Below are 12334 nucleotides of genomic sequence, written 5' to 3'. Positions count from 1 at the left end.
CCCGGTTTACTATCTTGGATTTCCTCGAATCAACGGCAACTTGACTAGTCAGGGTGTTTTCGACACACAAGAGACAGAACTGGCAGGATGAAATCTGGCAGAGAGACCACTACTGTCTCTAGTAATCGTAGATCATCAAAGGATCAATCGGAGGTCGTCGGAGAACCAAGCATCGCAATATCGTCAGCGCAATCAACAAGCAGCATGAGTGAAGCCACTCCTGTCGAACTCAGAAAGAGTCTACTAGATGAAATGGATATACGGATTGCTACACTGGAAGCTAAAATGCAGCAGTTTGCCCAACAAGGTAAACAATCTGGAGTGGCCACCCATTTGTGTTTGGGTTTTAGAGCATCAGTGTCAAAGTGAGCTGCGCAGAAGGAAGGAGAACTATATAAGAAAAGATGATAAACAACACTTGGAAATTCATCCATCGTGTCGTATTCAATGATTTCACTGCAAGATTCTATTGAGCATTGATCAAAGCCACTCGCATATGCCGTTCGTATTTTATCCTCATCTTGACAACATCGATGAATGTATTTTACGAGTATTAGGCCACTGTTGACCCTTTTTCCAATTTTAGAGGCTAAATCTGCAGAGGCCGCTATTAGGACCGAGCGTCGAACACGCCAGTATATCGATGACGTTGTAGCAGAAGCCGAATCACGGTTTGAATTGCGCTCTGCCAGTATAACCAAGGTTCTCGAGTCTCGTATAGGTCGATTCTCGACAATGTTGCAGCAAACTACTACGAGATTGGATAAAGAAGTACCCAAGGTCAGAATAAAGAACTTTTTGGCTTTTCAGGAATGTGAAGAACGGATAGAAAAGAGGTTGCAATTAGTACTAGCAGATCGCCTAAGAGAGTATTTTGTATTTGATGATGAGAAGGAGGATGTGAGTGCTGCAGGTCATAGTCACAACGATGGTATAAACGTAAATGAACTGCCATCAGAAGCGCGACAATCCCCTGACTTGAATGCAAGTCAGATCTCAGCAAATGATAACAAGGAAAAGCATGCAATGGATCTTGACGATACTGTACAGCGAGCTGCCGCTGTAATGGCTTCAATATCGTCTGTAACTCCTGAGTCTCCTTGGAGCAGTCAATTCCCAAATCAAACGCCGAGTACTCGTATTGTTAGTAGTGCTAGCAGTAGTGCAACAGCATCAGCACTGCCATCAGCCCTCCCAAGCCCGACAATGTCAGCTCCAACACTATCGATGCAAGCTTTGAGCAACACTATGTTGCCATCTCCTCCGTTAACATCACCCATATCACCTCATTCTCGAAAGACAAGGTTACCAGCAGAACTTATAAGAACCATGATAAGGGAAGAGCTGGAAGCTCACGATGCCCAAACACGTAATTATATATCAGAAAAGGTCGCTATGGATTTGGAAACTCGCTTGATAGGAACACTCAACACTCAAGTCGATATTCTCAAAACACGAGTAGATAAGATTACTGTAAATTTAGGTCACGAACCAACTTTGAGTGATATGGTACGGAACGTCGAAGTATACAAAGCCGCTATATACCGAGAATTCGATGACTTCCGAGTGGAGGTCGGCAATTGGATGAGGACAGGGTCAAGAGCACCTGCAAAGCACAACAATGCTCCACCAGCAACTAAGAGGGCAACCATTGAGATTACCAATAATGATACTGCTGCTCCTCTTACAAAGAAATCATCACCCACCAAAAGGACACGACAAACCAAGTCAATCGATTTGACAACCACGAGTCCACCACTAGCAGGTACATCATTAGGTTTATCGACAGCTCCACCACCGATACCCATATCTAAACTACCAACTCCATTACCTTCAACTTCAGAACCATTACCCGCAGGACAATCTGCTGGAAGCCAATATGCACCATCTCCACTATCGTCGTTGCCGCATGCCTCTTGGGTGCCTCAACAAAGGCCACATGGTATCGGTAGTAATAATAGTGGTCAGATGTCACCACCTCTCCACTCAAATCAACCACCTTATAACAACTCGTACAATGGAATCAATCGTCCACCACCATATGATCCAGCAATTAATAACATGTACTCTATGCCCCCGAAACGATTTGAACCGCCGCCAAGGTATGGTGGTTATGATGGATTTGACGGGAGCTCGAACGGATATGGTCGTCCAATGCCTCCATATGGGCCCGATATGCCAGCTTATGGAGACCATCGATATGGCGCAGAACGATATGTAGGACGTACGCCACTGGATCCAAGTGATCGTAGTTGGGCAGATGAAGGCGGAATGGGCAGTGGTATCCCTTATCCCTCCACAACTGGAATGATTGGTGGTGGTCTTAGTAACGGCAATCATTTGCCGAATCACAACATGCCACCAAGGGATAATAATCATAGGTTGCCGCCACGTGATGGACAAATGCCTCCACCACCACAGCAGCCAGGACCAGGACGCAGTCGTGCTATGCCACCGCCACCACCAAGTAATAGATTCTCTGACTATTCTGCACGATTTGGTGAACAACGAGATGGGCTAGTACCACCTGCTCATCTGCAGACTGGTTATCGTACACCAGGGTCACATGAGCCTGCCACTTCAAAACGAAAGAATGATATAGCGGAAATGCCTGCAGGTATGTCAATGGTATATTTCAGTTAAAATCAGCGAGCCAGTATAACAAGTATGACGTGGAACTAATATCGTTTTTTGACTTGTAGTCCATCAACAACAACACAAACGACAAAAGAGTCAGTCGTCAGTCTGACTCAGTCCTTCAGAGTAAAAATCACGTAACCAGCTCGCGTTTCCATGGGTTGTATAAGATAAATACAGTATTCACATTTGACCAATAATGTGTTGGCTGTGATTTTGCAACTCTTGGACCAATGATTTAGGAAGTCAGGAATTCGTCTATTTTAAATTTCTCACAGCGTGTGTATTCACGTGGTTCACGCTGTACAGCTATCTTCAGATGTTTCAGCACGTGTTGAAGGCTGGAACCAGAGACAACGGAACAAAAATCGGTCGAAAAGTGAATGCAGTGAAGACAATATAAGCGCGCCCGCTAGAGCTACCATTCGAGATGTGCTTGCTCTAACCCACCGTTAAACTTGAACAAAAACACCGTTCGGATTGAAATAGCTGGTTTCAAAACACTTGAACACTTTTGGGCTTCACGAGGAAGAGTCAAGACGAAAACGTTCAAAGTATTAGATTTTAGTGAAACGATTTCAATACGGTCCTTCACAAGGCGAGTTTCCACCGCGTGCATCGCTGAACAAAGTGTAAGTTGTCACAAACCTTCGCCACAAACCAGCAAACCAAACAATTTCTTGTAAGATTAACGGATTTCGCGGATTCTAACTAGCTGCCTCTAGGCCGTTGATCTCTCACCGTGCTGAACAGGATTTGAGTCAACTTTGCTAATATTCCAAACATCAAGCCCAAATCGAATATCCAGCAATGTCAAGTGGAAAAAACTCTCCTGCAAGTGGAAAGACTTCTCCTGTTGGCCCAAGGAAAACGGATGTGACGGATATAGCGGAAGATGTCATCAACGAAGGTATTTTGACTGGAAGCTTCAAAAACAACGCGATTTTGTTTATACCACTGATTTGCCTTTACTTGTAGCTCGAGTTGCTCTTGAAAAGAACAAGATGACTGAAGGTCCTACGTTCCGTCAAGTAGCTGAGGTCTTGGGCGATGGTAATTTGATTAAACTTCGTGCCAAGTCGTTTCGCGTTTACGAAGCTCTGATCGAATCACTATTTAATACAGTTGGAAAAAAGGCTATGAATGAAGCTATGACGCCAGCCGGAGTCGCACCACGTAGTGAAAAAGACGGACCTCGAACACCCCCTAGGAAAGTAACACCTCCTAACAGCCCTCCTAACCTTCCGCCGCAACAACTCTCCTCCTCGTCTCCGCCAGCACCTGTAGCAGTACCAAATAGTAATCGACCTCGTGTGCTTCAACGTGGAGGAACGAACGCACAAGCTCCAGCTGCAGTCCCCACACCTCCTGTAACTTTAACACCTCCTTCGCCGAATCCCCTTCCACCAACAGTAGAACCAGTGCCCAAAGTAGATGCGCCAGCTCTGCCGGTCAGTGTCAAGACTACATCTGTTGTAGCTGTTGATCCGATCGTCTCTAGTGGACTGAATGGGGTGCTGCTTTCAAATTCATTTACACTTTCAGGTGCGTTCGTTAGTATAAAGAGACAGAGACTCTTGTGCCGCAAGCTTGTGCGGCACAGTTTAGAGTATTGTGTATTGTCTATTTTCTGTATAAATAAGTCATTGCATACGTGCATTCTAAAAAATGTATCACCTATGATTAGATGCCAAAGCTGCATATGAAAAAGGATTGACTGATGGTCGCTCATCGCCTGTCCACACAACACCGCCAATGACTGCAAGTGGTAGTTTACCACCTCCTCCCAAGAGTCTTACTGCAGGAGGCAAAGTCGACACAATCAAGCCAACTGGCTACGTATTTGATAGTGATAAAGACTTGCCTGCTCCATTCAGGATAATAAGCTCCCAAATGGAAATGATCCAGCAGCGCGTTGATGAATTCAAACCAATCATTGAAACACTGGTATATTGGGAAGCACTGAAAATTGCTGCCTACTTTGGTACTGGTGTTGTCGTGTCGTATATTCTAGGACGATGGAGGCTTAGCTTCGGATGGGTTGTTATTGTGATTGTATTTGTCAGTGGTGCTTATCGACGGAATCTGGGGCGACTCAGAAACAAAGTGCGAGCACAGTTATCACGAGAGCAGGCCATGAAAAGGGTATACTGAGTTTGTTTTCTTATTTTTGCCTGGATTCTAAAAAAATTGGTCCCCTGAAAAAAATAGATTGAACAATCGTCTGAAACTTTGGAATGGATGAATCTCTTTTTGCAAAAGTTCTGGCTTATCTATGAGCCCGTATTATCAGATACTGTCATTGGTATTGTCAATGAGATTTTGGATGCCAACAAGCCTGGCTTCTTGGATGACTTGAAGTTGGCCAAGTTCACTCTTGGTTCAGCTGCGCCACGAATGGAAGGAGTCACTTCATATACAGCCATGGAAAACGATGTAGTGGTATGTGCTTTGTGCTTTGGCGTGTTTCATCTCCTCACATTACAGCATTGAAGATCAACTTTTTTTCTTGGTTATAGCGAATGGATTGGGACTTGGCATTTGTTCCATTGGACAATCCTCAAATAGAAGCTAGCGCCGACTTCCGCAACTCAAACATCGAATTGGTTGCCAAGATTGGTAAAGGTGTTGCTAGTATTCCAATTCCAGTGTTGGTCTCAGAGATGGAGCTTACTGGAAGGGTATGCTTATCTCGTAAAAAGTTAAAACACCTTGTCTCATAGCAGCATCCCAATCCCTTTTTTTCACCTAGTTGCGTATTGAATTGAAGTTGATGACAGCCTTCCCTCATGTCAAACGATTTGAAGCCAGTTTCATGGTCAAGCCCCATATTGGATTTATATTGCGACCTCTCAAGGGTTTGGATATGATGGATGTAAGGAATCCTGTTTATGATTGATGGATGTAAGGAATCCTGTTTGCGCTTTAAACGTGACCTTTTTTTCCCGTTGTAGTTGCCTGGTCTCAACAACTTCATCAACGATATCATTGACAGTCAACTCACTGCAATAATGGTTGAACCAAATCGAATTACAATTGATGTGGAAGACTTGTTGAATTCTCTTGATGAATCCAGTAGTAAGTAAAAGAAAGAAAACTCTTCTCGAAAAACAAGTTGAACAGGGTCTAAAACACTCTGAAACAATAGGTATTCCTGCTGGTATCTTGAGAGTTCGCATTTCTGAAGGACGTGGTCTCAAGAATGTGCAAACAATCGGTCTCTCTGATCCTTATGCCTGTATATTACTTGGTGGAAACAGAGTTATGACTGCCAGAACCAAGACTATTCCACAAACGTATGTGGTTCTTAGTTTCTCTTGGGATTTTTTTGCTTACAGTACAATCTGTTTTTCATCTTAGTCTGGATCCACTATGGAACGAAACGTTATATATTGTCATTCCACGCTCCATTCTTGATTCAACTGAAGGTGAAGGGGACCAAGTTCGTATCCAAGTTTTGGATTGGAACAATCTCGGTAAAGATCGATCAATTGGATATACTCGAGAAGTTCAATTACGACGTTGGTTGCGTATCTTGGATGACGCACCAGTTGACGGAGCAGATGGTAGCAAGGGAGCTGCAGCTCCACCAAAAGCCGCTGATGCAACCGTAGTAGTACCAAAAAAACTAAAGATGTTTTCAATGCCAGCTCTTGATGCTGAAGAACGAGAAGAGCTCATGAATCTTTGGGGCTCGCCTTATATCGATTTATCAGACGTCTGGCTCAAATTATATGACGGAGATGACAAAGAGCATCGTGGTAAAACGAAAGGAGAAGTCCGAATGGAAATGTCTTGGCATCCAGTGCCAGAACCTCCACTTGTCTTCACCAATTCTCCTAAAGATGTTGTATCTGGTGTCGTCCAACTCTCCATTCACCAAGCCAAAGACTTGGGATCGCAACGATACACATCGTATGTTCAGGTCTTTGCCGATAATTCTGACGTCTTCCAGACTCCTAATAAGAAGGGAACAGCCACACCAGTATGGGATGCGAAACTGTCCTTGTTTACATTGGATGTCAAGAAACTTGCCCTTCGATTGGATTTGAAGGATGCTGCCGGCCCTATTTTGGGATCATTGACTCTCAACGTCCCCAATGATATGAAGCGTCTTCAAGTAAGCTCATTGAATTACTTTGGTATCAAGCAGTCTTGATCAATAAATTGCTGAACCGCCGACTTTTTTATAGGAACATCCAGAGGATGATTGGTTTAGGATGACTGGATCTGGAGCACGTATTCGATTGTCTTTGAAGTTCACACCTGTGCCTATTGATGCTAAAGGTGGCAAATCTAAACTGGCTACCAAGGAACCCATTGGTATCGTCAGGTTCAAGATTAAAGAAGCTCGTGGACTTTTGAATGTTGAGCAACTTGGCAGTATGTTTTTGCGGATTTCTACATGTTTTAGCCATGCTGATGCTAATGTCGAGAGATCTGTTTATGATAGACAAGTCAGATCCTTATGCCAAAGTTCAATTGGGCAGTCGATCCATTGGTCAGACCCACGTTAAGGATAATACTCTCAATCCAACTTGGAATGAAATCTTTTATGGTATCTGCTACTCTCGTCGAGAACAACTCAATATTGAGCTTTGGGATTATAATCGAATGACCAAAGATCGAAGCTTGGGTGGTGTTGATTTCAAATTGATTGATCTGATCAAATTCCCAGTAAGAATTTGTATTTGTTGAAAAGTTTGGAGAGTAAAAACTCACTTCATCGTTTGCAACCAGGAAATCAACCCAACAGCTACATCAGCTTCTTTAGCTTCAATACCAGCAGCACCTTCCGTCCAAGTCGAATCTACACACGGTCCTACACCTACTACGAATGGTGAACAACCCAACCACACCACACCAGTAACAACCGTTACAACGACTACACACAGTGATGGATCAACAACATCAATTACTGCTGCATTGCCACCTAGTGCACCATCTGTAAAGAAGATTGATCGTAAGATGGAACGCTTTAAAGCTGATGGTCTCGAGATAACTAGTGATTCCGCACTGGAAGCTGACGTTTGGGCTCCTGTGTACTTGCGTAAAGCTACCGGTGTCGTCAATGCTGTAGGGGCTGGTGCTATGGCAGTTGGTGGCGGTGGGTATCCGAACATTTGGTTTATTTTTTATTCACAATTTCCTTCTTCATTCCTCCCTTACAAAACTCTCTAGGTGTTGTAAATGTAGTAGGCGCTTCAGGCTCTGCTGTGATAGGTGTAGGAGGATCTGTGATCGGAGGTGTAGGCTCTGTAGTTGGATCAGCTGGAAGGTCTCTTGGAGGCGCAGCAAACAAACTCATCGGAGGCAGAAAGAGGCCTGTTGTTGTTCAGGACAATAATCAGAATGTTATTGCTCCTGTTACAGCAGCAGAAAACGGCCTGGCGCCTGCTGAACCTAGTCGTATATCGTCTGGTTCTCGTCACAGTGGAGACGCTTATGCATATGACTATGATGGTGGTGAGGAAAAGGTCAAACAAAAGGGACATGTGCACTTTGAAGTAGTCTACTATCCGACGTCAGCTGGCAACAGTGTGCAAGCTGGAGATAGAGAAGCTCTGACTGCCTATGAAGAGCGTCCCTTTGAAATTAACCAAGGAGAAACAGAAGATGCACAACGACTCCGTCGAGCTGCCTGGAAGAAGGAAGTCGAAGAAGAACGAGCTGCTTGGCAAGAAAAGGAGAAACTTCGAGCTGAAGCTGAAGCTCATGCTGCCAAGATTATCGAGCGTCACAGCGTTGGGATTTTAAGGTTGAAACTATTACATGCCAACGATATCCGTAGGTCATCACCTTATGTCGAAGTAGTCTTGAACGATGAAGAAGTAGCATTTTCCACTCGAGCTCATCCCAAAACATCCGCACCCATATTCGAAGAAGCTTGTGATATTTTCATCAAGGATTTAACCACCACTGCCATCACTATGCGTCTCAAAGATGCACTTGGTGAAAAAGCCAAAAAGACTGAAAAGGATCCCATCATTTGCTCATGGACTGGCAATGCTGTTGATATAATTGGACGAGAAGATTATTGGCTTATGATGGCTGACTTTATACCAAACCCAATCTCTGGTGCCATAGTTGGAGTCGCTGGTCAAATGATGATTGACGCTGGATTTGTGCCTGTGAATGTTGAATTGGATGAAGCTGAACGATCCAATAGTGAGTGTTTGTTGATTTGTATGGGCGTTTGGGATGGACTAACTTTCGACTATCATTGATGCAACTCTAATAATTCCATTTTTTCGCTTTTAGCGATGGGTATGCTCTACGTGGATATTCTGTCAGCAACTGACCTCCACTCACACGATTCAAATGGTAATGCTGTAAAGATACATGTCTGTTGTCTACAGCTTTTGTTTCTGTTATAGATGACCCGGTCACTAACTCCGTTTTCCAGGCTTCTCTGATCCATACGCATTGGTCGTGTTGAATGATCAGAAGGTTCACAAGACCAAGATTCACAAAAAGACATTAAATCCAGTCTTCGATGAATCAGTACAAGTAGCCATTCCCTCTCGATTAAGATCAACCTTCCAGGTCCGAATATATGATTATAATGTTACTGGTGATGCATTGCTTGGTGTTGTGGATGTAGATCTCTCCAAGCTTACTCCAGGCCAAGTCTTGGAGAAGGCCTTCACCTTGTCTCAAGCTGTTTCTGGATCGGTCAAATTGAGATTGTACTTTGATCCTCAACTGGTGAGTTTGCAGGTCTCGTTTTTTAGTTCGTTGCCAAAATTCTCACACTTCTGACGTCTCTTCAGGTCCAAGTGGACAGCAAGAAAGAACGTACCCAAGGTGGACAAGAGAAAGGAACATTCGCCAAGTTTGGTCGTGGTTTGCTATCCGAAGTGACCGGTGTAGGCAAGAAACTGACTCATGAAGTCACTTCTGTCGGTGGTCTACGAGCAGATACAGCTGCCTCTCAAAGTCAGATTGATCCCAACATGTTGAAAAACCTGGCTCAAAAGCGTGAAATAGAAAAAGGCGTCGCAGCACAAGCAGAAGCTGCCGCTGAAAAAGCAACTGAGAATGGTGGTGATGACGCTACGGCTCATAGCAGTAGCAGCAACTCGCCAAAGACTTCACCTAAACCATCACGTCTTGGAAATGTATTGAATGCTGTTGGTATAAAAGATGGCTTTGGCTCCATAAAACGACAATCCTCAACAGCATCCATCAAAGACGGAGGGTCCACAACTCATAGTGACACAACTGTTGAATGGGGTGGTCTTAGTGTTCCGAAAGATTCGGATACCGCATCAAGACCGGGATCGATTGCTTCAGTTGAGACACACGATCACGGTAAGTAAGTGTGGTATTTTTAAGAAAGTCCTTTGTCTCAACATTTTCTCTTCTTCATAGGCCTCCTCTTGCATCTGACTATAGTAGAAGCTAAAGACTTGAATGCTCTGGATGCTGGTGGTACAAGTGATCCTTTCGTGAAGATATTATCTGTCGACCATAAAGGAAAAGAAAAGTCTCATGGAAAGACAGCGGTCATCAAGAAGACTCTGACTCCAAAATGGACGAACGAGACTTTTGATATTGCGATTCCGCCATCATCTTTAAAGCTCGTCTTGAAGGATCATAATACCTTTTCAGGCGATGGTGATTTGGGTGAAGTTGATATTGATGCTATGAGTGTGAGTATTTGAAATGGTTCTGGCATGTCGTATTGTGTCTAGTGTACATACTTAAACGCAGCAGCATCCCTAACTGGTTTTTTACAACATAGTTCGTCCACGAACATGGCGAAGCGTTTGATCTCTGGCTCCCAGTCGTCAAAGGATCTGGATCTCTTCACATTACTGGCAAGTTTTCGCAATCGGAATCATCCAAAGCGAAAAAGAACCTCTTCAGGAATTTATTGGGTGCTTCAAGGGAATCGATCAATAAGGCATAAACGTAGGATGGTTTGATTTTGTAGCAAGATAGCAAAAAGCAATCTTTTTTTATATTTTTAGCATATATATGTTGTTCGTTGGTGTAATCATTTGTTTTGACGCATACGAGCGCGTCGAAGTCTATTTGAATGTTTGCCGATCTGCAAATTGCCGTCCATTTTATGTTTCCTATCGAAATGACCGTGACAACAGTAGCGGTGGCTGCAGCTGGGAGTGTCGCTATAGGCTATGCTGTATACGCGACTACAAATGTTATCCATTCTGCCCAGGAAGCGTCTGCAGCCCGCAAAGCTAGGAGGTGAAATCAAGTCTTGAAATTTCTAGTCGGACAAACGGCGTGACGAACACGCCTTTTTGTTAACTTTTGAAAGCCAGTCGATGCTAAATTCAATATTGATTGTAGCGCTCTCCTTGAACTGGCAACATCTGGTGCAGATCTGGCCAAATTCAAAGAAATTGCACGAACATTGGAGTATCCAAAAACTCATATCGCTGATGATGCTGGAAACTCGCCATTCATTCTAGCATGCCAGTATGTACTTTAGTCCTGCTATTCATTGTCTCCATGACCGAAAATGTGGCCTGCAATGGACATTATCTCGAAAACGTGACTGCCGTATATCGACTCTCAACACTTTTTGAATTGTAGGGCGGGCAATCTCGAGATAATTAAATCCATAGTTAGCACCATCCCGAAACAATCTTCTGTCGCCAAATCATTCGTCGTCACGGACGTCAATAAGAACGGTGAAGGTGGTCTTCATGCTGCTGCTCGAACTGGTCACACGGACGTGGTCAAATACTTGCTCAACTTTAGTCCGATTCTCGCTATATCTATAGTGACTTTACGAGCTGCTACATACCATGGGCGAGGCAAAACGCCTTTGCATTTGGCGTGTCAGTTTGGACATACGGATGTAGTGGATTTGATTTTGAGGCAACGTGTTGATGCTAATGAGAAAGGTAATGAACGCTTGGAATGAGCGATTGTCTTATATGTTTTAGGTTTTTTACCTACTATTTTCTTATTCAAAGATGACGATGGACGAACACCCCTAATGTTGGCTTGCGGACACGGATATCAAGCTGTTGTGGATCGTCTGCTCAAAGCTGGAGCGGATGTATCACTCAAAGATGGTATTGGGAGAACGGCTACAGACTATGCAATGGAAGCGGGATTCAAAGGCATTGCTGAACAACTATTTGCAATTACCAGCAAGATGAATGCTACGCCACCAACATCAGCAAAAAGTGATAGCAGGCCCGCTAGTGCAGTTGCTCCTCCAAGTAGTATCAACACGACTGGGAGCAGATTGACTGCATTTTTAGGTCCACGAGCAAGCACCAACACAGACTCTACGAACAGCAGTAAAGATAGGAATAGTACCAGCAATGGTAGTAGTACAGCCTCCAGTAGCACTGCATCTGGTAGTGACAGAACGACTTCCAGTAGTGGCAGAGACTCGCGTAGTACTATCACCACCTTGCCGGATACTCGAACCACCAGCTTAACGGCCTCCTCAACATCCGTGTCCAGCACCGGGAGCACCAATGCCTCAAGTATTACGAGTCGCGCAAGCTCGCTTTTGACTGGATCTAGTGCGTCAAGAAGCACAACTAGTAGCTACACAGGAACAAACAGCACTGGATCAACAAGTGCCACCACATCATATATGGGATCAAGCAATAGCAGCTCCAATAGAAGCTCAAACACGAGCTACACTGCATCAAGTAGGAACAGCAGCCAAAAATAATTAGATCAAATTTCAAATTTCAACATC

The 12334-nt window shown here is 44.1% G+C and overlaps 1 protein-coding gene across 1 annotated transcript; it reads left to right on the top strand.

Annotated features, from left to right (window-relative positions):
- Positions 1 to 3447: 3447 nt before the first annotated feature.
- SmJEL517_g05474 (uncharacterized protein) lies at positions 3448 to 10552 on the top strand (the record flags this gene model as incomplete). The annotated part of the gene is made up of 19 exons (XM_031171400.1): positions 3448 to 3547; positions 3616 to 3690; positions 3763 to 4182; positions 4325 to 4782; positions 4849 to 5079; positions 5157 to 5318; positions 5390 to 5512; positions 5592 to 5715; positions 5786 to 5933; positions 5998 to 6757; positions 6831 to 7020; positions 7091 to 7314; positions 7378 to 7744; positions 7819 to 8805; positions 8899 to 8961; positions 9044 to 9345; positions 9411 to 9951; positions 10012 to 10292; positions 10385 to 10552. The coding sequence occupies 19 exons, from the start codon at positions 3448 to 3450 to the stop codon at positions 10550 to 10552; spliced, it is 5724 nt and encodes a 1907-aa protein (XP_031022633.1).
- Positions 10553 to 12334: the final 1782 nt, after the last annotated feature.

This window comes from Synchytrium microbalum (assembly GCF_006535985.1).
Source record: "Synchytrium microbalum strain JEL517 chromosome Unknown SmJEL517_scf0050, whole genome shotgun sequence".
In the NCBI taxonomy this organism is placed as follows: Eukaryota; Fungi; Chytridiomycota; class Chytridiomycetes; order Synchytriales; family Synchytriaceae; genus Synchytrium; species Synchytrium microbalum.
The sequence above is the reverse complement of the archived record's forward strand: the minus strand, read 5'-3'. Positions and strand labels throughout refer to the sequence as shown.